The 24,988-nt window shown below is 37.6% G+C and overlaps 1 protein-coding gene across 5 annotated transcripts in view; it reads right to left on the reverse strand.

Moving 5' to 3' along the window:
- The window catches only part of SYT1 (synaptotagmin 1), a 333,663-nt gene that overhangs the window by 111,195 nt on the left and 197,480 nt on the right, over positions 1-24,988 (reverse strand). For all 5 annotated transcript variants that reach the window (XM_077178796.1, XM_054631800.2, XM_054631799.2 and 2 more), the window contains one exon: positions 13,129-13,320. In XM_077178796.1, the coding sequence (XP_077034911.1) occupies positions 13,129-13,303 (175 nt within the window). In that variant the 5' untranslated portion in view covers positions 13,304-13,320. The remainder of the gene's footprint in view (positions 1-13,128; positions 13,321-24,988) is intronic.

Genomic DNA, 24,988 nt, shown 5'->3' on the forward strand with positions numbered 1-24,988 from the left:
ATGGTTACCTGTCTGGTGGAAGCAACTGCTGCACCTTCTTGGAGAAAGAATCCCTGGTTATTACTTTTTTTTAAGAAAAAGCAATTTTACATTTACCTAGCATCAGGACAGAATCAGAGATATTTTATAGCTCTCAGTCCTCTACTCCTAAAATGTCATTACAATACATTTATTTTCTTTGCCTCATAAAATATTGTGGGAAAGCAGGGAATATCAGCATTGCTTTGCTGTATCAGGAGTTCTCACTGACACTCCAATCGGCTACTGGCTCCCAACTCACACAATGACAATGCCCCATGAGCAACAAACTTCTGTAATAAAACATCCTGACAATTTTGGTCTATTAAGTTATGTCTGGGAAGTGGATGGTAAGGCCACACCTAACAATATTTATTTATTTTTGTCCTATGAAGAAAGCTTGTCTTCACCTTTACAAAAACCAAACCAAAGTAAAGTAAAATCAACATTGTAACAGAGAGGCATTGAAACATCTACCAATCTATGAAAAGTGATCCATCTTAGCATATAGGATGGATACAAAGTATGCTCCTAGCACTTAAGATTCCCCTGATACCAGGGGGAAGAAGTCTGCCCAAACAGGCACTATCAGCAGCGTTGGAGGCAATCCTGTAATTTTGTCTGCAAGGACCAAAGCACTGCTGGGGTGCAGTCAGTGAAAAAATCTTGAGCCCTGTAACAGTCTGATGGTGCCTTTGAAATGCTCCTTTGAAATGAGTACCACTCAATGCTGAAAGGAGGGAGGAGTTAGTGAAGCATCACATCCACTCCCTGCTCACTGCTCCAGCACTCTAGTACATCCACCAAAGAACTGAACTGAGCAACTGAACACTCATGGATGAGCTAAATGCAGAAGGAAGCTGAACAACATCATCTGCCAGTACCCTGCATCCCTCTCAGGCACAGAAAGTGGCACCATGGTGGCCTGCTTCCCCCTGAGCCAGTAATGCTGGGGAACAGCAGTGGTGACATGCTGATGCAAGGGCTGCTGTACTTTGGGGGAAACATAAAACCAACATCCTCAGCTTCTTTGGTGATGAGAGATCCCCCGGGATTTTCCCTAAAAGATTGTAATGCCTTACAGCCCCATCCAACTCTCATTAAACTAAATGGAAACAACCTCAATCACATCTGTGGAAATTGGATGTTTGCTGGGTTGGCTCAAGTCCCAAGTGAGGTAATTAGATTCTTCCAACGGCTTCCATTGGAAAATTTCTGTGTGTGTGTCCCCTTCCCAAATGATCTCAAAGTAGCACTCTACTAATCATTTAAACTAAACAACTGTCCTAAATGCTCTTTTTTTGACAACAATCATGAAAATGTGTGCTGTGATAATAGGCCATGTGAAAAGTGGGTACAACTCTCAGCAAGCAGCCCACTAAAATCAAATGGAAGGTAAAAGAATTACACTGGTATTTATGAAGGTCTGAAAAGAAATTTGCTTCTACCACTATGTGTGTGTGACATGTCTCTAAAATTACATTACTTGTAGAGTTACAAACTTTTAATAAAATAAGTATTTTATACTAAAATAACCACAGCAAAAGTAAAATTTATTTACATTAAAATAAGAATCAGTGTAGCAGTTCATCAGTTAAATTACAGGACACATTAGAAATGTTATTTACAATTTTGATCCTCCAAACCACTTGTGTGTGACAAATTTAATTTGATGCACCATTCAGGAGCTTAAAGGTTAGTACACATTTAAATATTTCACCAGACTAAACCTTTTGAGACTCTAAAACCTGCTGTGTAGCATTTCAATACCTGGACTCAGCCTGCATACCCATGCTACACTTACTGGCTGGCTCTATCAAGTAAGAATGCAATCCTATTGTCTTTTAAGTTATTTACAGGAGAGGTGCAGGTCAGTCAATAAAAAAGACTTGAAAACAAGAGAAAATTTGTTCACCAATTTGCAGTTGTGCTGCACTGCAGGGTTCAGCTAGTTTTGCTATGCCTTTATCACAAATTGTTTTATGTAATGGGGACACAATTTACACAATTTAGGAGTTTGGTTGGTTGTTTTTAAAGACAATATATTTTCTGTTCTTTTTCTAACAGGAATTACCAGGATAAATATTTGGTTCAACAGGATAAAATGCTTCTTGTCATTATCATTACAAAATCATAGACTTTTCTGAGAAGTAGTAGTCATTTTGGACAGATCTGTGCATTCTGAAGAATCAAAGCCTAGCTGTCAATAGGTTAACAAAAACGAGCTGTTGAAAATCAAGGATGTTGCACAGTTTAAACACTTCATGCATTAACTGAATAGAAAAGAGATTATTGTAATTAGTTTCTCTTTTCCATTTTGCCTCTTCCTATACATATTCCTCTTGCATGCTTATACTTATTTCAAGACGAGCATTGTGCAGGAATATTTTTGCAGTTTGCAGTCACTGTTAAATACAATAAATGCATGGCTGTTTCAGAATAGTCAGGTCAATGCTGACATTTGTTCATGCTATCTTATCACCATGCCCTGAGTTCAGGGAGTATTTTTTGTCCATTGGTCCTTTCCACTCATCATACTATTTCCCATTGTCCTGGCCACCTCACTGTCCTAAGCCTTAGAACTCATCAATAAATATTTCATGAGGCAGACAAATTTAGAAACTGGTATTCTGGAATAGCTTCCTATAAAGTGATTACTATCATTGACTTGTAATCTAAAATGCTATGCTAGGCTGAAATTTACCAATAGTAAGCTTGCCTTATCTTTGTCTGTTGTCCTTCCCTTGCTCATGCTGCAAGTAAATTTGTACCCATGGCACATAATGAACAACAGACAGACAAAAAACTGACTCCAGGGTTGAGACTTGAAATGCCATATTCCAGCTTAAAGCACATGCTTGATGAAAACTAAGTGCTCAGGTCTTAGGAAACATGATAAAATAGCTGTTTTGGGGGGAAACATGAGTTTGATACCTAAACAATATACAAGACTGAATGCTGGGTTAGCAATTATTTTGCTTGTGATGACTTTTTCATGTGAGTTCTGGCTAGGAGAAAAGTGTTAAAAAATACATAAATGAAACAACACAGAAGTAAAACAGAAAATCCATTGAAATCTGATAAGGAAGAAAGGACCATAAAAGCATCTATAAGAAAGGTGTAAAAATTATTGAATGTTGCAAACTTGTTAACTATGTGAAGAATGTATTTCCTCTCTAAAACCTGATTCCAGAAAAAAACAAAACCAAAAAAAAACCCAACCCAAACCAAACCAACAACAAAACAAAACAAAACAAAACAAAACAAAAAAAAAGAAGAAGAAAAAAAGAAGACCTCCTCCCAGTCCTGGAGGTTCCCTCCCCATTGGGGTACAGTGAAATGGGTTATGGTCCTGACAGAGATCTAGGAGAAAGAAAGCTCCTTGTGTGAAAAGGACTTCCAAACCAACTGGCAGCTCACCAGCTTTCACATACTCCTTCTCCCTTCCTCTTCAAGGAGCTGACACCCCTACTCCCCTGGGTCAAATAGATGGTTTGTTTGTGTGGCTGCTTCAGACTGACAATAAAGGAGCTGCCAGCCAAGACTCAGGAGTATCACTCAGGCTGCAGCCTACAATACCTTAGCATCAGGTCTTCCTGAGACTAAAGGAAACCAAGGGACCAAGCTGGAAAACTTGGATCTGCCTTTCCTACAGGAACAGCTAAAAAAGAAATGTGGGATTCACGTTGCCATATTCTGCAACCTTGTGTGAAACACTTGTTTAAGCACAAGGAGCCTTGAATACCCAGTGTTATTTGCTCATTTTGTCCAAAGACATTTCACAGCAAAATGCATATGCTGTCCTTCAGCCAGGCCTCTAGTCCAGTGAGCTCTCTTATTCTTCCTCAGACTGTATATTGACAGAAGAGATTGAAGCAATTGCTCTCCAAATCAAAGAAATCAGGTCTCTGAGCCCAGAGAAAGTGTTCTAAGGCTGTGAATCTCTCTGTTAAAAGGGCTTAACCTAGAGGCTTTCCTAGATATCTAAGTATGTGGGATCAGTACCATTGCATATACCAGTTTTTCCTTCTGGATGAAACTGGGCCTCCTATTTCTAAGTCATTCTGAAGAGGATCAATGCATTTAACTCAGATCTGTAAATTCAACTTCTAGAGTCTGATTCTTAAAAACTAAGTGTAGAAAGCCTAATAATTTCTGGAGCTCCTTTTTAAGATGTGGGTTGAATTGCCTTTCCCATCTGAAATTATAAACTTCATCTTTCATTTTGGTGGCTCTCACTGTAATAGGAAAACAGTGCCAGCTACAGTACTGAAACATGCCCCAGATGATATAGGGGCTGTGAGCAAATTAGGGAGCTCTCGCTGAAGTTGGTAATTAAGAGTAGATTCAGATTCTGAAATCTGCACAGGAGTAGGCAGATGGCGTGTTCAGCTGCCAGCTGGAACTCAGCCTTCATGAGGCAGTCATTCAAGTTGAGCACCACATCTTTCTGTGGAGTCAGAGCAAAGTCTTCCCATACCAAGATTCTTCTGAATATTTGAGGCCACTTCCACAGCTCTTGCAAAGTGGCTGCATGTTCTGGAAGGAGTAGTGACATTCTGAATTAGAACTATTCAAGAGCTTACCTGACATAAAAGCCAAGACTAAGAAAGATAAAATGAATGTATGAAAGGATGCTGTGTACCTATGGTATTCCTGAGAGTACCTCTCAGTGGTCAGTGCCTTAGTTTTTCACCCACCTTGGCATATGGCACTGATGACCAGGTATTTTAATTCATGTATCAGTATTCTTGTGTCTTTCAAAAATGTTAAACACTTAAAAATCATGTTAACCAAAGGAGGGTTATTATGTATTTATACTACCTCAGACAAGGCTTTAGTCTGGACAATGCTCAGCAGGAAACTCTCCCAGTTCTAAGCAGAATAGTTAACAATAACAACAAAGAATGGCATTCTGTTCTTCAGCTGTGCCAACTTACAACCATTTCCCAGAATAACAGTGGCGAGAGAATATTTTCTAGCTTGCCACAGTGCCCAAGCACAAGTAGCTGAGGTAAGGATGGGACATAAATCTTAACAGCAATTCCTATATTTTCAGTGTGCATTTAAACCATATTTTTTAAAAGAAAACCCACTAACCCCAGTCATAGGTGCCTTTTATCTTTTATGCTGTACATTGCTGAGAATCAATCTTTAAATGTATTCTCAGTTTTAAATTCAGAACAATTGTTCCATGAACTCTTATTTTTAAAGCAAGATTAGAAACAATTATAACTGATAATGTGTAATTCTGTTGGCACTTTATATGCAGGTAAGTTTGAAAGAGGCTAACAAAGATTATGTTTCTTTTATTCATGCAAACACAATTTTAGTGCACTTTCTTTCACACAAAGTAATGAAATTTTAGATACATTCCCAGAACTGGAAGTAAGCCAGCAACCATGCTCAGTTTTCTGCTTGTAAATTGAATTCTCTACTCAACGTATAAGGTACTGGCACAACTTGACATATCTATAGGGCAATAAAATACCTCCCAAAGTAATTGTAACATATAAAATAATAATCACAGTGATGTGCTGGAGGAGACTCCTGGGGGTAGTCTGACACCCCTTGTTAAAATATCATGACCAAACCAAAGGCAGGTGCTCACCCCTGTTTCTGCTATAGATGAATTTCATCCCCTTGGCTTTAAAAGTTAATCTGAACATGGGTTTTTTTTTTTGTTTTCTTATATTTTGCTGAAATGTTTTCAGCATCATGTGTTTTATAGGAGAACTTACTTCTCCTTCCCTGTCTTTCAGAATATACAACTCAAAACGGCTGTTTCTGAAGAGGGTGTTACAGACACATGCAATCAATAATGTATAATTCTGTTTGACATTGAGGTTACCTTCCCAGCATGCTACTGGCTTAGAGACAGCATTTCTTTTCTGATGGGACAATGCATTCTCAAGGTGATGCAGAGGAGGACCTGTGTTTAGCCTGTGACAGGCTCTCCCTGTCCTGGGGATGGAGAGTGCTGCAGCTGCTGCTCTGGTTGAAGCTGTAGGAGGAGTCTGCTCTTCTGATTTCTGCTTTCTTCCTTGGCTTGTCCAAGGAGCCAAGATAATGGCCAGTGCAGGAACAGGGAACTCCTTTGGACATAAGTGCATCAGATGCATGGGTTGAGTTTGCTTTGATTGGAGGAGATTATTTCCCTGCCCACAGCTGGGGCGTTGCAACTACAGGATCTTTAAGGTCCCTTCCAACCAAAACCATTCAAGGATTTTATGTAACCTCCTGGCAAGCATGTGTGCTTGCCAGTGCTAGATCCAGCTACAGTGTGCAGCAGCAGCACTTCTAGGTCATGCTCGAGCAGCGTGTACTTCTAACAGCCTGAGGTTCCTCGCTCAGTTCTGTATGAGGATCAAACTGGCAGCTGTCATGAACCCTAAAGTTTAAGGAGTGGAACATGTTAAGGGAAGCCCATCAGAAGGCATATGAAAATAACTCATGGATTGTAAATGGTAATAATGTATAAAAATAAATAAATTCTACATGACAGAATCAATCATTAAAATATTGTTGGGGTATAACACAGTGGGATCTCAGACCACATGCTATTCCTTCCAGACAAGGATTTTCATCTGCTTCATGAGTTTTTACTTCCATTCTTCCATCCCTCAGTATCTATTTATACATTGGGATTTAAAAGCTGTATTTTCAGGGTTCCTCATATAAAGCAAACAAAATATACTGGACCACTAGAAATAATCAGCTTTTTCATATCATGAGTTTATAAAATAACAAGAGTTGAACTGTTTTTCTCATGATATTTGTGTCTTCTGGATGTGTGTGGGCAGTATTTTCAAGCTTTTCCCTATCAGAAGGAGATCTAGAAATTTTATTTAACATTAAAAAAATGGGAAATTAAGTTCTCATCTACACTCTGGGACTGGGACGTTCAGGGAAAAAACAAAGTCATCTGATATTTGCATTTAAATTGCTATATTTAGAAATAATGGAGTTTTTTCCCCCATCTGATATTGTGCTGTAATAGCTCTGTCTTGTACTTCTGTGTTCCAAAATAAATCCTGATTTCTGATTTTCCCTGTTCCTTCTGCAGTGTAAAGCTGTATGTATCTGCCTGGCATGAGTAGCTGCGAATGATTTTATGACAGGAAGGGAGACAAGGAGACTTGAATTCATTCTGTCCCACTTTCTCCAGCACTGCCCTTCAGACTTCCCTGAACATCAAGAAACTCCTTAATCTTCTCCAAATCTCTCCATACAAACATTCTTTGCCAAGATACCCAAATGGATTTTGCCAAAGTCTGACTGTTCCTAAGCTGAGAATTCTGCTAATTGTTTTGCTAAATCTATGTGTGCACACAAATATATGTATGTATGCATATGTATACATATCCTCATTCCTACAGGCAGTCAGCTACTACTCAGGATGATCTCTGAAGCAGAAACCCAATTCTTTCCTGGCTAACCTAGGATATTAGGCAATGACTAACACTGGCATGTACTGTGAAAACATAAATCAGAGCTATTGCTGCAAACTTTATTCTGATTTTATGGTATGCATACAATATCAATCCAGTTTCTAAATCTGAAAGCATTCTATTATCAGCATTTTGTATCCTTTTTATGAACTTAGAAAATAATATGCCATCTCCTCCCTGTACCAGTGACACCTGTGCTCTGGGAAACATTGGGAGAAGCCTAGTGAATTTGTTTTTCTGCAAATGATTAAGCTGTCAGCTTACCAAAATTAAGTTTCAGAAAGATGCCATGAATAAAATCCTCAATTTTCTATGAACAGACATAATCTGGTAAAAATTCCTCGATAATCTTGATGCCACATACGAATGAAAAATTAAGAAATTAACTTTACTGTCATTTGTAGAGGGCAATAAGCATTCTTAATACACCTCAGCTGGTCAGGCAAGAAAGGCAGAAGGGCAAAATAGCAGAGACCAGCAGGGAGAAAGAAATGATGAAATGTGTCTAAGATGACTGCTGAATGCTGAAATTTTGACTTAAATAGCTAAATATATAAATCCAGAATTAATTAACTAATTAATTTGCTAAATTACCCAAATACAACTTGGTAGTCAGCTTAATAAGATATTATTTAGAATTAAACCAGACCTGAGACTTACAGTTATTTTTACATTTTTTGTTACAGTTCTCTCTACAGCCTCCAGTCCCATTTTTTTTTTGACAGTTATTCACTAGTCCAAGGGGAGGGAAATAAAACTTCCTCAGCAATGTGAGAGAAGTCTGCACAGAACATCAGATTTTAGCCTGAATTATCATAGATTTGAGCTTCTGGTTTTGGGGGATTAGCAGTCAGTTGTACAAGATGAGTCAAATTCAGGGCTTTTGAGCATCAGCTACTGAGGCCAAATGGAGTGGCAAGCCAGCCAGACATTTCAGAATAGGGCTTGTAGAGAAATGTAACTTTTTATATAATTACAATGTAAGGCAGCAATGAGCATTGAAAATATGCAATATCTTTCTGTTACAGAGGTAATGACACTATCCTGGATTCAATGCAATCAGCTATTATAGCTGCTCCAGATTTTACCACCAGCATTAACAGCACATCATTATTCAATCAGATGCATGCTGTAATTTTATTGGATTTTTGCTGTCTTGTTTACTGGCAGAATGAGGTCTCCTGTTCATACAGGAATGTGCCATTAGAAAACATATCAACACCACTTTGATTTTAAAATTATTAAATAAACTAATGGTAATTTATGTCAATTTTTATTTGTGTATGGTTAGTCTCAGTATCTTGACATTTAAAGTCTCCACCCAAAAGCTGTTGTTGCCATTACCAGAGTCTTGTTACAACACACTTACTGTAAATGTATGGCAGATATTTTCCTAGCCTGTAGACAAAGATCCAGATGTAAGAGCACTGAGAAGGAAGAAGGAAAGAACTGATAGATCTTATACAATCTTTCAAGGCATTTTGTTCTCAGAAGAGTAAGTGCTGTTTTACCTGCTCTGTTTCCCCCCTTTTTTCAGTTGCTGGATTTACTATATGTAAAATGCAAAATATAAAAGCAGAGATGGTGCCTTTTTTCCCCTTCTGGTAAAAAGATTAAAAATTCTGCAGATTAAAGATAAATAGGGATTGAAAGTATAAGAACCAATGGTTAGAGTGACATTTATACACAGTTCAGTTCTGGAAAAACAACTGTACTGTGATTATGCAAATCAGCCACTCACAACCAAAATGCAGGGATTTACATAACGGAGAAAAAAATTCCTCCCAGTTATGGCTCAGTAACTTACCAGGTTCTTGCACTTTAATTGTATGACTCATTGTAATAAAATTATCCCACTTGCTTTATCCAGAGTGAAATGTATGTTAGGACATTGCCATTCTGAATGATGTGTGTGCTTTTGGAAGCCTACATTCTCCTGTCACAAAATGTGGTGTATGCTCTATTTTAAAGAGATACAAATCAAGAAAAAACCTCCAGATTTTCTGCTTTCACCAATGAAAATTTTAACCTGGTTTATGTACCGCATCACTGTTCTTGAAATAAATGTATACTGATACAAATAGGTCTTTTCTTTTTCTTGGAACTTTTATTTCCTCATTCTATTACATTATTCTTTTTTTTTTTTTTTAATAAGACTTGTGCATACATCACAGAAGAAAACACCAGTATAATTTGAATTGCAATAATTTAAATTGATTTTTATCTTGTAGTTTCGCAAAGTGAACTTTAAATGGGAATCCTGATATCTTCAGTTAGCTGCTATGTTTAGACTATTTAAATTCTGACATCTGTGTGTTCTACAAAATTTAGTACTTAAAAAAAAAAGAATCTTCTCTTTTAAGCTGCATGGAAGGAAAAATATTTATTCAGCTAGATGTAGTTTGATGTACCTTTATTTGTGTTATCATGTATTCCATGATGAGAATGTTGTATTTCTTTTTTTTTTTTTTCAATATAAGCATGACTTGATACTATATAATTTCTAAGATAAAACAGAAAGAGAAGACTACATAGATTAGGCCCCACTGTGGCTTGGTCTTTTTAGCACTCAAACCAAGTTGATTGCAGGTGAGCTTTTTCACAACACTTTATCCTATTATATATACATCCATTACATCATGATAGCTTATTTTCCATCATAGGCAGAGGCAACTAAAACATTTTATCATTTATCTCACACATAAAAACAGAGCACTGAAAACAGGTCCTCTCATAATAAACACTGAGATTTCAAAGTCTTACCTGTTATGTGGGGATGAACATGAGACCTTTGGAAGTAAAAATGGTAAAGCACATAAACTTAAAAAGAGGCTTGCTCCTCATCTGAAAAGATTAGAGAACTTGCTGACTATGACATTCCACTGCTAAGTGTAAGACTCAAATCACATCCTCAGTTCGAATCTACCAGAGGAAAAACCTGATCCATGGTCTTGGGAGTGTTCTTGGACTTCCAAGAATCTCTGCTGTCCCCAGTGGGGCCCATGCACCATAGTTCTTCTCTCTCACACAGCAAGAAATTCCCAAAAAGGCACTATACAAACAATTTGGTTTGTACTAATTTACATTCTGCCCTAAGTGAGATTCTAAAAAAAATTTGCAGCCAGATGTAAGAGGTAAGTCCTGAAAAGTTTTCTAGCACAATTACACTTTTTTTGTGATACGATGAAAACACCACACCGACAAATTCCCACTGGCATAAACTGAACAACTCATGAGAAAATGCTATAATCTTCCAACAGGGAAATGAGGTCTCTGCCCTCCTGTCCCCAGTATTATTTAGATGGCCTAATTAAACTTACTTGTTTTGTGTTTATGTTAGTTTATAATTGAAAAATACATACAGATGTGTGTAATGTGGTCCCTTCTTGTAGGATTTATTACTGAGGAAAACGGGCAAAAGAAAGTTATTTGGAATATAAAATGCTCAACTATGTCAATGGCACTAATTCATATTTAGTACTTCAAAAACACCTCATATGTTCCTTGCCCCTCTGCAGTACAATGAACATTCAGCTTTCTTCTTGAAATGGCAACCCCCCCCCAGTACAGCAGAAAGCAACACTAAATGGCCCCAGCATTTGATAGAGATCCTGGGATGATCCAATCACATCTGCAGCCTCTATAATAAGAGCAGACATCTGGCATGGGGTTTGTGACTACCTTAGGTTCATTTCTCCAGGACAATAGTACTGCATGATCTTGGATAAGAGACCAGATTTCTAAGAAGGTGGCAATAAATTCTGGTGTCACTATCAGCATAAGGTACCTTATTTAATAAATAATATGATGTATTTCATAAGAAATAAGATTTGTCTTATGGCCTAATATACTTTTCTAAGTAAGCACTTTCATTATGTAACAGTAGGGGCTTTCTTCTTTCATGAAGAGATAACAGAAGTTTTAGTCAGTTCAACTTGAAAAGACTCTCCAGATTGGACTTTCCACTTGTTTTCATTTTGGTTTTAAAAAAGTATGCAGCAGGGCATTCCAAATTTCTCTCTATCCACAAACCTTTTCCTACACCAACCCATTACAGAGTTCCTTATACTGGAAGCCATTCATGCCTTTGCGAAGTTAAAATCAAAGTTTAAAAATAAGAGGATGTTTATATAAAAGTCTCATCTACATTATTTACATAGCATGGTGAGACAAAAATTACAAGACAAATGTTTCCAATTCTGACTGTCCCTCAATGTCTTGTTTTTTCATTTTTTTTCTTTTTATTCCTGTATTTTTGTTCTTTAGTTTTGATTTCCCATGACATCATCAGACAATTTCATTTCAGTATGGTCTGCATTGGACTGCACAGATCACCAAAATAATGGCACACAAACTTCTTATCTCTATAACCTTAGAGGTAAGTGGGAATTTTGAGTGACAGAGCAAAGCTGTTTCCTATCAATTTATCAAAAACTGCACCTGCCACATTGCCGAGATTCATTTAGAGATAAAAAAAATTGATTAATATTTGAATTTATTATCTGACTTTATCAGTCACAGAACATTTCTTTACACAAAGGATAGCCTTCTAAAAAATCTAAAAATGAAAACTCTTACATATGTTAAAATACTTCCCTGGACATATTTTACATTTACTTTTTTGTAAAGAAGAACTTATTACAGATTTAATTGCTTTCTAATGCATGCTACTAAAACACACACACAGAGTCTTCACCTTCCTGTCTATAAAAGTGCCAAAATGATCTGTTGGTAGCATTAGGTAACTTTTCTGCCAGTAACAAAAAGGATTTTGTCTGTGTTATACGAAATGCCATTGAAAATATGGAATTAGTCCTATAATTGATACCAGTGCATGTAGAGTAGAACATATCAAACAGATTCAAGAACCCCAGTGTTATCATAAACAGCAGCACAAAGTTAATGCTTGTATTTTTTTTTTAATGTGAACAAATTGAGGCCTCAACTTTGAATGAATACCTTTTTGAATGAATACCTCTTTCTAGCACCAAAGACCAAAAGAGCCCTGCTGACTTTATTTCTATTAGCTTCACAGAAATATATATTTATACTTTTACGTTTTCAGCATAGGTACATGAACTTGTGCAAACAGCATTCAGTGGCTGATCTGCTAGAATAACTAGTGTGGAAAAGCACAGCTATCTTCATACATTACAGATGTATTACCTGTTTTCTTGTTAAAACTCAATTGTCACATTTCTTTCAATGTTTTCTAATCTCCACAGATTCAAAGTTTTCTTGTTTTCTCAATATGTATGAGTTCTGGCCAAATATTGCTTTAAGGAAATATGGCCATGCACATTTGTCATAAACATGAAACCTTAAGTACTTCTGATAGGAAACATTTTACTTATTGGTCCCACAGCCATAGTGAAGTTCTCTAGTTTCAGTTTTAATGATTCAGCAGTAATTCATCAGTAAAAATCACCAAACTAATCTGACATACCAAGAATAGACATAAATTAAATTTGAGTTTTACTCTATTTTTTTCTACTTCAGTTAACTTTGAGGAACTTACAAAACCAGTTGAATCTTGTGATTTTTCCAGCTTTGTCTACAAAACGTTTAGTATGCTGTCTAAATAAATGTCAAAGAAGAAAATGTCAAATTAAACCTAGTCTGCCAACAGCAGCTTTTTAATCAACCAAGTTTTACTTACGTGGAATTTTGTTCAGTTCATTCATGAACTTCTCTTTTAGCTTAGAAAATGCATCTTCTTTTCCTCCTCCTCCTCCTCCCGGACTGGCTGGCTCGGTGACATTACTTGGAGGGGCTGCTGCTACTGTGGTTGCTGGCGGTGCTGCCAGGGCCTCGTGGTGACTTTCACTCACCATTTTAACTCCTGGGTAAGCTGTTTGAAGAAAAAAACAAAAAAAAGAACAAAAAAACATAAGGTAATATAATTGAAATGTATCTCTCATCAAGAAATGAATAAATAGGCAGAATATCACTTGGTTCTCCTGCTTACTGGGTAAATATTACTTCATTTCCATATAGTTTCAGGTTCTTCATAAAATATTTATTAGACAAGAGAGAAAAGTATTTTGCAGGGTTAATTTCAGCCAGAAAAATTTTATTGCTTAGAGCGGTTTTCCAATGGTTTGCATTTTGGAAATGCTGAATTTGAAGCCTCAAAATTCCTGTAAAAATCTCATACAGATTCACATTTTCTCTTCAGCTTGAAAGTATAAGCAAATTGGGTAATAAATGCCCCTATGTTCAAATTTCCATGTATTTACATAATTATTTTTCTGTGGGAATTACAGAGGTGTGGATCATGGACAGAGTTTCTACATATGAAATAAATAAGGTAATAAGGACATAATAAAAACACTTGGTGATTTCCTATCAAAGTAATAACCTATTGTTTCCTATTTAAAACTGTGTACTAAATAGAAATTGATTTGCATGCATTTTTATCTTCAGTAAAAATAGACAAATTTCCTTCCAGTTATTTTGTGTGACACTTGCTACTGACAATATTCTCTTAAATTATTCAGATGTCTTACTGTATTCATGAAAATACAACATCTGTAAGGAGTCTAAATGCAGCCATTTTGAAATATCCATGAGGCTGTCACAAGCATAATCCCACATCAGCATATTTTTAATTTCATGTTGTTTAATGGGCATTTTGGATAACCTTTATTTGAATGTACATTGCTGTGTTGGGTGTGCGAGGCCAGCTGTTAACAGTGGGCTGGCTACTGGCTGGCATCAGTGAGAAGCTGCCAGAAGCCTCTCCCATGTCCCACAGAGCCAATTCCAGACAGCCCCTGGATGGAACCACTGCTGACCAAGGTTGAGCCATCAGCAATGGTGGCAGCACCTCTGGGATAACTGATTTAAAAAGGGCAAATACTACTGGACAACAGCTACTGGGAAAGAGGAGTGAGAATAAGTGAGAGGAGCAGCCGTGCTGGCACTGCGGGCAGGGCAGAAGGAGGGGCAGGAGGTACCCCAGGCACTGGAGCAGAGATTCCCCTGCAGCCTGTGGTGCAGCCCATGGTAAGGCAGGATGGGACCCTGCAGTCCATGGAGGTCCATGGAGGAACAGAGATCCACCTGCAGCCTGGGGAGGACCCACACTGGGGCAGGTGGAGGCCTGGAGGGGGCTGTGACCCTGTGGGAAGCCTGTGCTGGAGCAGGGTCCTGGCAGGAGCTGTGGCCCATGGAGAGAGGAGCCTGCACTGAGCAGGTTTGCTGGCAGGACTGGTGACCCCATGGAGAAGCCACTGTGGAGCAGTGTGCTCCTGAAGGACAGCACCCTGAGGGAGGGACCATGCTGGAGCAGTTTGTGAAGAGCTATGCCCCATGAGAAGGACTCAAATTAGAGAAGTTCCTGGAGGGAGGGATCCCACACTGGGGCAGACAAAGTGGGTGAGGATTCCTCCTCCTGAGTAGGAGGGAGGGCAGAGACAATGCATGATTGACTGCAACCACAATTCCCCATTCCCCTGCACTGCTGAGGAAATCCAGAGTGAAGTTAATCCCTGGAAGAAGGGAGGGGGGAGGGAAGCTGATTTAGTTTCATTTCTCAATATCCTACTTTGCTTTGATCAGTAATAAATAAAGGGAATTTCCTTAATTCAAGTCTGGTTTGACTGTGACAGCAATGGGTGACTGATTCTTATCTTGATCCTCCACTGTCCAGCTGAGGAGAGGAGGGGTAGAGCAGCTTTGGTGGGAACCTGGCACCCAGCCAGTGTCAGCCTACCACAGTCACTCAGCAAAGAACTTTGGGCTAGTGGGATGAAGATGAGAAGATATGATAGAAATTCCTGCAACACAGGAAGGCTAGCTGAAATGCTTATTCAGTTTTTGAAAACATTGTCCTGATCTGAATAATTTCAGAAAACATAAGGAGAAAGGGTTTGAAAAATAACAAACATTCATTATTGCTCTGAGTGTACAACTGCTCTCAGCCTCAAAAGACATTTGGCCTTTGAGCTTTTCCTGAGAAACTTAAACACCAACATAGGAATAAAACATAACACATCAAAATTGAAGGGGTATAAGAGCACCTGACTGCATGCAATATTATCAATCATGACCTTTCTTGTCTTACATGATTGTTTTCATGGATGTTGCTAAGAGTGCTTAAATCACTAAATCAAGAGGAGAATTGGCTTTTTGTCCTTCAGCTTCAATTCTATGAGTCTGCAGTCATGAAGACCTGAGGGCACAGGCCTGACTGCAGGCAGAATGAACTTTTTGAAATCATCCTCACCATTCCTATCATTAAACAGGGGTTTGCACACGGGCATAGTCTGGAATACAAAAGCCATTCTCCAAAGCTCCTGTATGATGAAAAACATTTTAACAAAATAGGGGGTTGGTATTGCTTAATTTAGTGAAAATTTTGTAGCAATTTTATTGATGCAGCAGTGAATGAAGTGGTATTCCCTGCCTACCCATCACTTCTGTCCTTGCTCTCAAGTCCCTAGCCTAATATAAAATCATGTTGATGTTGACACAGAATATGTATACAATACATCTCTATAAATATTTCATGAGCATGTGAAATAGTTAACTATTTCCCTGCAACAACATGGGAGCAGTTGACTATTAAAAGCAGACCAATGCCAATGGAAAGATTCCAGTTAATAGTCATAAATTTGGCTCAAGCCCGAGGTATCTGTATTTCCCCAATGCCTCACAAAACAACAAAAAAAATCTAGTAGTCCATAATTTTGGTAACAAATAAAATACCAGCTATTCCAGACTAAGAGACTTTTTCCATATGCTCTGATGAATGCCAAACACTATGAAGGAAAACATGCAGAGTCATAAGCTGTAAACACTAGTGCTGTTTTATGTTATAGCATTTTGTCAATGAATGTCAGTTAAATCAGAAGGAAAGTTGTATATTATAATTAAATCAAAATTAAATTGCTTAATTAGAATATATTGCTTAATTAATTCAGGCGTGGCAGTTGACTATTTTATTTAGCAATGGAAGACACAATTTGCAGGGACGACTTTCAGCTAATTAAAAATTAAGGCAAATGTAATTTATTTGCTTCTAGGTTTTGAACTATATTTTGAAAATATACTCAAAGAACAAATTTGAGGAATTACACTTTGATTTACTTAAAAGGAGGAAAAAACCAACAAAAAGAATATTCCTGTGATGTCCAGGAACAATCCTCAGTAAATTCCTAGTGCAGTTAGAGGTCACTACGTCTAATGAGGCATGCACAAAGGGTTTGAGACTTGCCACAGAACCTTCGACCTTTACATGCCAGTGACACTGTCCTATTATTTCAAACAGGTGTGAAGGGGCTGAAAAAAGAATCTTGACTCAGAAAAAGCTTTCTGCAAAGAGTATGTGCCCACTTGCTTATAATATCTGATGGCTTTTGTAAGTGAAATGCTGCAGCTTTCCACAATAACAGTATAAGCACCATGGTAGTATTAGAGACTGCAGAATACAGAATAATTAGATTTAAACTGGCCTTTTAAAAAAAACGGGGTTACTTGAGTGCTGCAGTGCATTGCTGAAGGTAAAGATCTACAAATCATTAGCAGATTCTCTGCCATTTATGAAATGGTAGTTGCAAGCAAAAAAGTCTTTTAAGTTAAAAAATGAAATGTCATTCCACTCAACTATGATTTTCAGTCCAATGTTCACTGCAACGTTTATAGTGCTATGTATGAAATATTATATGTTTCATGTGCAACATCCAGTCATAAATAAGAGTACATTTTTAATTGTAGAATATAGGAGTGTGGCTCTTGTTGATGGAGTGACAACACTATCCTTTGTCCCCTCAAAAAGGAAAGAAGCCCAGAAGTTTCTCTCCTCGATTAGGTGAAAAAAACACTTCCTAGGCTTAGGGGACTTCACCTCAAACTTAAGGATAGCTAATTGGACAGAAGTCAAAAAGTCCTGCATGGGCAATTAACTAGAAAAAGGAGTGAACAAAGAAACTAATCACTTTTGTAGGGTGACTTACCAGGAGCAAGAAGGTCTGGCACCTAGCTCAGTCTTTCTCTGTTTGTTATTTTGCCTTTTATTAAACCTTTTTGTTTCCAACACTGCAACAGAAGCTGTCCTGCTGATTTTTATGCCTCCAAGAGTAGCTAAGCTATCTTGGGTGTGTTATAGGCCTCTGAGAGCTTATTAGACCTGGCTTGAGGAGGTTACTATATCAGCAGAGAAAATGACAATTTCACTTCCAAGCTTCTATAAAATGTAGCACAGACTATATTTCCTGACCACATCAATTCTTTGGCATACCACTGCCCATTCACTGGCCAGTACTGCCATACAGTAATTATAAGACATGCAAAATGACACAATGGACAAACACATGGAATACTTTAAAGTAATGCTTATCTCTATTCAGAAGTAGGTACATGTTGACTGAAAATCCAGTTGAACCCTTGAGGAGACCAGGCATTTCGAGCTTTACTGTGCCCTATGCAAGAATAACTCTGACAAACATGAATTATCAGCTCAAACTTCTACATAATTTCAACATAGTTTCCTCTGAAAATGGAGCATTTGAGAAAACACATATACACACTGGAGATTTGTATGAAGCAAGGGATTTTGTTATGGAGGTACAAAGTATTGGCTGACTGCCCTAGTATGTGCTGGTATGGATCCTGATGGAGAGAGTGCCATTGGAAAGCACCTCTTAAGAAAATTGTAAAGCAGCAATGTCTCTTAGGAGAAGAGTAAAGAGGCATAAAACTTCTGACATGGATGAATTGAACAGAGCATTGAACAGATTCTGGAAATCACAGTTGAAAGAATGTGCTCAAAGGGCAACAGTCTGCAAACATTCTGGCATATGCAAAGTAAGATGTGGACAATTTGGGAAGACTAATCTCATGGGAAATTTCAAACTTTTTTAAAAAATAAACTGAATAGTCAGAAAATTAATGAGATGGGACGCCCACATTGATTTACACAGAAGGGGGATTTTCTGGAATGAGCAAAAGTCAAGAACAATGTATCACCTTCTGGAAATTCACGGGGAGAATTATGATAGCCTTACCAAAAAAAAAAAAAAAAAAAAAAAAAAAAAAAAAAAAAAAAAAAAAAGTTAATTGGTGTGTTTCTATGTGGTTAAATTACAGTGGGTGTACCACAGCGGCTGCTAAATACATAATCTTATAGGTGTAAAATCAGCAACATTCCTTCTACATGGTGGATTTTAGACAATTTATATTTGCTCATTTCTCCTCTTATCTGCTGAATCCAAGCTGCGTGCAGTGAGACAGTAAACAGGTCAGGCATCCCACGCTGACCAAATAATTACCTCCCAATGAGAAATTTTCTGGAAAGTGTCCTTTTACTTTACTGCCTCTCTTTTTTTTTTGCCATACTAAAAATTAAAATTAGTGAAATTATTAAAAAACATACAAACATACAACTATAGTGTTGTTATGAGTAGTTTAAGTTTTCAGAAGTAACTGTCATCACTTTTTCAATATTTAATGCTGCAACTGTAGTAGAACTATTGACTATACTCAAGATGTAAATTGGGATCTATACTGTTAAATGGGATTTCCTGGAAAGCTTATTGTTTCAGCATACAAAATATGTTCAACTCATCAGTCACATCCAATGTAATGGATGTAATATAATAACAAAACTTCTCCAAGAAAGAAGAAAAATCTCACAGTTGTGTCCCTCGATAATTTTTGTTTACAGCACCTGAGCACTGAAAGAGAAAGCAACTATTAGCTTTTAGTGCCAGTATAGCCAGGGTAAGAATGCAGTATTGCCAGAGAAAGGTTTGCACCACATTGAAAATATACCTCATTCCATTAGAGTGTTTTTGATGAAATTAATTAACCAGAAGATGGGATCATTAGCAGAATGTTTAAAGGTACCTACAATAAGGGATCTCTTCTTAGATTTAAGCATTCAGGGATGTTAATAATACATTTTTTGCTCATTCATCTTCCTACTAATGAAATAGGTTATCTTTGTAACTTCAGTAAAGGACACTTATTTTAAAAGACAAGCTCAGAAAAGAGACTTTCTTGGCCTTTTATAAAGATGAGACTGTAAGTACATTTTCAGAAGAATGGAAGGTCATGGCAAAGATGTATCAAAACATCCTTTTCATGGCTACCACAAAGATTTACAATGCAATCCAGATTTAGTACTACTTTAGAGAAGGTACATGAAAGGCCAACAGTTCACAAGGAAAAAAAAAGTTCTGATGAAGAACCTTGGTATGAGAATTCAGGGGTCCTCTCTGTGCTCCTATCAAGGGACAAGAAATGTACCAGCAACATCCCCACCTGCCCCAGAGTGATCCCTGCACCTCTTTCAGTGGAAAAGAGACACTTCTCCTGCTGCCATTTATAAAACATGAACTGAGACTTCTCAGATGCCATCCGTACATCAGCTCTTTAACACTGCTTTCCAATGCTTGCTGCTAACACCACAGTAAATAGCAATTGGCTGAATGAACTGAATAAACAAGATAAAGCACCTAAATCTTCTCCCCAAAGCCTATGGCTATGTTATTGCTCAGTTTTAAGAAATGCCCATGCCTGCATGTCCTGCCAAAGGAGTATCATTTGTCCTGGAGCAGGCTGGAGGAGCACAGTGTTGCAGATAAACAGAACTGTGAGATGGTGAGCCAGGAGTGATGAGGATCCAGTACATGGAGGGGGAGACATCTGAGCCAAACTTTAAGCAAGTGTGGGGGAAGAACAGCAGTCACATACCAAGTCAGGCAGAAGTGCTGCAACCCCAAAGCAGCAAAGAGAAGGAGAGCTTGGCAGAAATATTTTTTGACACTTAGCAAAGACTTTAAGTTTTGAGGCTGACAGTTATCTACAGCACATTCCTGGACCAGGAAACAAATCTTTCCATTATTAGATATGAGCTCCATATCAGTCTCCAGAATTCACTTAAAATAAGAACAAATATTTTTAGAAAAACATCTGAAAGACAATCACTTGATGGCCAAATATAATTAATTCTCATGAGAAGGTGAAATATTCTCAGATTTCCAGTCTAATATTCACACTGCAAATTATTATTTGAATATGAGTTGTATCAAAATAATAGCCAAGTCTCTGTGTACTCTTCTTAGCCTAATTCACTATTTTAGTATATCTGATAAATCTAGAAAATATCAAGAATAAGCATAGAATAGTTCCCATTTCTCTGTTACAATAAAACCATTTTATTTAATTGAAATCATTATAATGGAGCATTTCATGTCTAAGCATGTTTCAAAGCTAACCATATAATGTCACAGAAAACAGTTTGTCCAGGGACAGCAAATCACCTGCAAATTTTTGGGAGGGATATGGACATTGTGAGCACTGGAGAAAGCAAATTCTTCTGCCCACAGCACAAATTGCAGGCTTCTCTTTCAGCTTCTTGTGCACCCATCTATTAAATATGGCAGAACTGCTTGAAGTGTAAGACTTTGAAATATTTTATACTAAAGTCTATGGAAGAGAAACTTTGTCTTGAATTTTCAGGAAGCACCAGAGTCTGATATGCAATCTATGAAAAGCTAATCACTGTATTTTGGAGTACCAAGATATGCAAGATGTATTTTCAGATTCACTCCTTAAGCTGTTGATAAGACCACAATTAATTTAACTGAGAGCAGTGAAGTTGACACTATTTTCTTTGCAGCTAAAAGCCATAATTTTTTGACTGCGCTTCAAACTTCTGCTCCTGCAATGCAGAAGAGCACATGGAAGCCAGAGAATTCACAGCAGTTACAGAGAAATATCTCTGCTAAGGTCATACTGCAAAGTAAGTCAAGAGGGATATCAAGAAAGTCAAAGTAAATCAAGATTCACTACATAAACACCTGACCATGTTCTGAAACTTTTATTTTCCTCTAAGTATATGATATTTCTTAGTCATGTGATTCTTTGATACTTAGGGGTAACGAGGAAGGAGAGAGCCCTGTGTCTCTGGATGTTGATGTTATTGTAATGTTTCAGCAGCAGTGAGCTTACCTGTCAAAGCTTCACAGTATGTACAATTTAAACCCTCTCTCTTCATCTGCTATAGCAATTGCTGCTTTAAAATGTCTGAGCTCCTTGATAATAGCTAGTTATTAATAGAAATAAGGGAAATAAAGAAAGAAACTACTGTAATTTCCTCCCACATGATCATTCTGTCATCTTTCACACTTGCATCTCATTTCCTGAAGCTGCAATCTGCGTTTCTACTCCCCTGGTATTTACTTCCAGACTTCCTTCATACAGCAGTGTAAGACAAAAGAATTTATATAAAAATTAGTGTTCAACTGAATTTAAGCATGAAATTCAAATGCAGTCCACAGAGTGTTCTTGCTGTTCCAAAATCATTTTAGAGTAATCTTACAAATAATGAAGCCCTTTACATCAATACATTTTTTTTGTGTACATTGCATAAAATCAATCTATACTCCCATATGTGGCTCCTGTCCAATCAATGGCTCCAATAAAGTCTATAAACTAGTGAAGTGCCATAGAGCTTAACTATGACACAGTAAAATTCACAAGGAACAACATAACAGAAATGGTAAAATAATACAGAGAATGTTATTAATATTCTTGCTTTGGCACAGCCTTAAATTCACTATTTGCCCTTTGAATTTTCTTTTTTATTAGTATTTCTTATATGCCCCAATTTCTGCAATCAGTAACGATGGGGCTAGCAAAATTAACTGGGTACATGCACTAGGGAACCAAACTGGGATGAGCTGAGATGTGCAGTTCAGGGCTATCTCTCATATTAGTTCAGCCTTGGACTTAGGCTGTGAAGTAACTGGTACCTCAGAATGTGATTCTGACAAGTGACTATATAAAAATGGCACCTTTTTCCTGAGAAGGATCTGCTCTCTACATATGTTCAGTCATATATGCTGAATTTAATGAGTACCACATTGAACTTCATCATCGAGTGTTTTTTCACCATTACATCCACAGTATTATAAAGCTAAGGAAGCAAGGGAAATGCAGTAAGATTGTATTCCTCATCTGCATCATGAATGCAATTTCAAATGGAACTTCAAAGTCCTTTGAGAACTTACTACAGATCACACAGTAAGCTCATGAAATTTGGGCCACATCGCTTGGTGGTAGGTGGGAAAAGGCAACAGTTCAGCTAGTTTTTCAGATGCTATGATAAAATTATGTTTATGGCATTTAGAAAATGCAAACATTGGTATTTGGCATTAAAGCTTTAGATGCATCACTCTAGTGTACTAATGGGAAAAATACCATGTGAGTGAATTTAGTAGATCAAACTTTGCAAATTCTGTATGATCAAGATTCAGAATTTTCAGGTACGTTCATTCTAGTTTTAAAAAACCTCAGTATGTCATCACACAGATCTCAATCAGACATGTGCAAAGTACCCATGTGAGCACAAATACATCTTTCTCTAAATACATATCTGAGGTATATTCCTCCCAGGTGAGCATTAATTATACGCTACTATTATTGCAAGACAGCAAACAATGACAGTTTGAGTCCAAGACTTGTGAACAGATGGGGAAAATACATAATTTTCATAAGTTGTGATGCTGTCAAGAAGATTTTTCAGGGTTTTCTTCAGCCATATCATTGCAGTACTGCAATCAGGAACAATAATGCAAAACCATGAAAAGAAGCTGACTGATTGTGACAGGTTCTGTTAATTGCAGCTACATGAAAATTACTGTTTCTTGTATGTTACCAGTGCAGGAAAGAATATGGGGACACAGGAAGCATCTGCACTTAGATTTGGGTCTTAAGTTAAAATATTCTCTAAAAAAAGTTAGTTGATATTTATGGTTAATTACTCTGCACAGATTTTTAAGACAATCTTATCAGCACATGGAAGTAAAATGGCAAAAATTGAAACTAATTGTCCCATAATGACTGACACTTTCTCCTCCTGTTGAGAATGCTGTGCCATCATCCAATAGCCTTCTGCACACAGCAGGAGGGAAAATTACCAATTAATTACATGACATTCAATATCCAACTTGAAACATTTTTCTACTGAAAGAAAGAAAGCAAAAAAATCCTAATTTGAGGCTAATAACCATGCATTCCCTACAGTGTTTTGGAAAGACATCTTTTATAAAGATGCCCTTATGCATATCCGAATTTTTTTTTAATAACTGATAACCTTAAAATGAGGCAGTTTATAAAGTATTAATATAAGCACTGATTTCTGCTGTTAGTACAACTATTGCTTATTCTGCAATTATTTCTTCAGATAATCAGTTTAGCAAGGATTCCAACCACAAGAATGTTGCATCCAGCTCATGCATGAGCAATACTAGAGAACAAAACTCCAGAATAAAGATGAGGAAGTAACAAAATGATAGAAAAACTTTGGTTTTTGGTGCTGTTGAAATAAAGTTAAGGATAAATGGTAATTTAGGGACTTTCATAGGTTTAACACTTTTAGGGTTTTTCGTGCATGGAAATGCTTGGTGTGGTCATATTCCCTTCTCTTCTGTAGACCAGAGAAAGCCTGTATGATAAAGCTTTGCATTCCCTTGGACAGATGACACGACTAAGCCTAAGGTTATCTTCAATGAGTGAGTTCTCATTACTTGGGTTTTGCATACCCAGTGTTGCTACTTCCAAGGGAAGAGTCATCACTGTTCAGCTTTTGCAAAAAAAGGACTTGCATGCCTGTCTTCTGGCATCACCTCTTAGAAGGTGCTGGAGGCAGTTCAGAGAAGAAGCAAGATTTATGAGTCATTTCTGTTTTTAGCACACCCTGCTGACTAGACAGCTTCTCACTCAGCATGCTGGCTGCTGAGCAACCCATTTTGAAGTACTCACATCCTCCGAATACTGTACAGGAAGCTTGATCTGAAGCTGTGACACAGTCCGAGGATGGAAGGAGCATAGGTATTCATAAGCACAGCATCAGGAATTCTCTAATCTAACCCAAAACCTCAATTTGCTCTGCTTTCATAAATAGGATGACAGAAGCAGTCTGGTGTCTCTGCCTGACGTTATGGCTCTTCTGCGTCATGAGTATTCCTGGAGGTTCTGCACAGGTTTGAAAGAAACTTGGTGGACTGAGGCCAACTGATATGCCTGGTCTGCATCTGAAAGCAGCCCTTCTGCATGCCTCTCTCAGATGGCATACCCCAGAGAATCATGCCCTTTTATACTGAGGGATGGATCTACCCTAGATCTGGACAACAGTCTGCAGCAGCATTCTGACTGAGACAGTGATTGATAGATCATTCTGCCTCATTAGCCACTTACTCCTGCAGGAGGGCAACTAAGGTTTGTGTTATTGCCAAAACAACCTGAGGGAGCTAGAAATCCTACTTAATAGGCAAGGCTGATTTATTGCTACTGCTGGCTTTCCCAATTTTGTTCTGGGCACTTCTTTCTTCTGACCCAGTACAGCGCTCCTTGTTTTAAACCACTGATTCAGTACCTGTTCAGGGGAAAGTGCTGTTCATCAAAAGTGTTTAAGCAGGATAATTTAGTTTTTCAGTTTGTGGATAGAAACTTGAGCAAATTTTACTTAACCTACGGGTAATTACACTTGGAACACTCTGAACAGCTCA

This window comes from Agelaius phoeniceus, chromosome 5, assembly GCF_051311805.1.
Source record: "Agelaius phoeniceus isolate bAgePho1 chromosome 5, bAgePho1.hap1, whole genome shotgun sequence".
Taxonomy (NCBI): Eukaryota; Metazoa; Chordata; class Aves; order Passeriformes; family Icteridae; genus Agelaius; species Agelaius phoeniceus.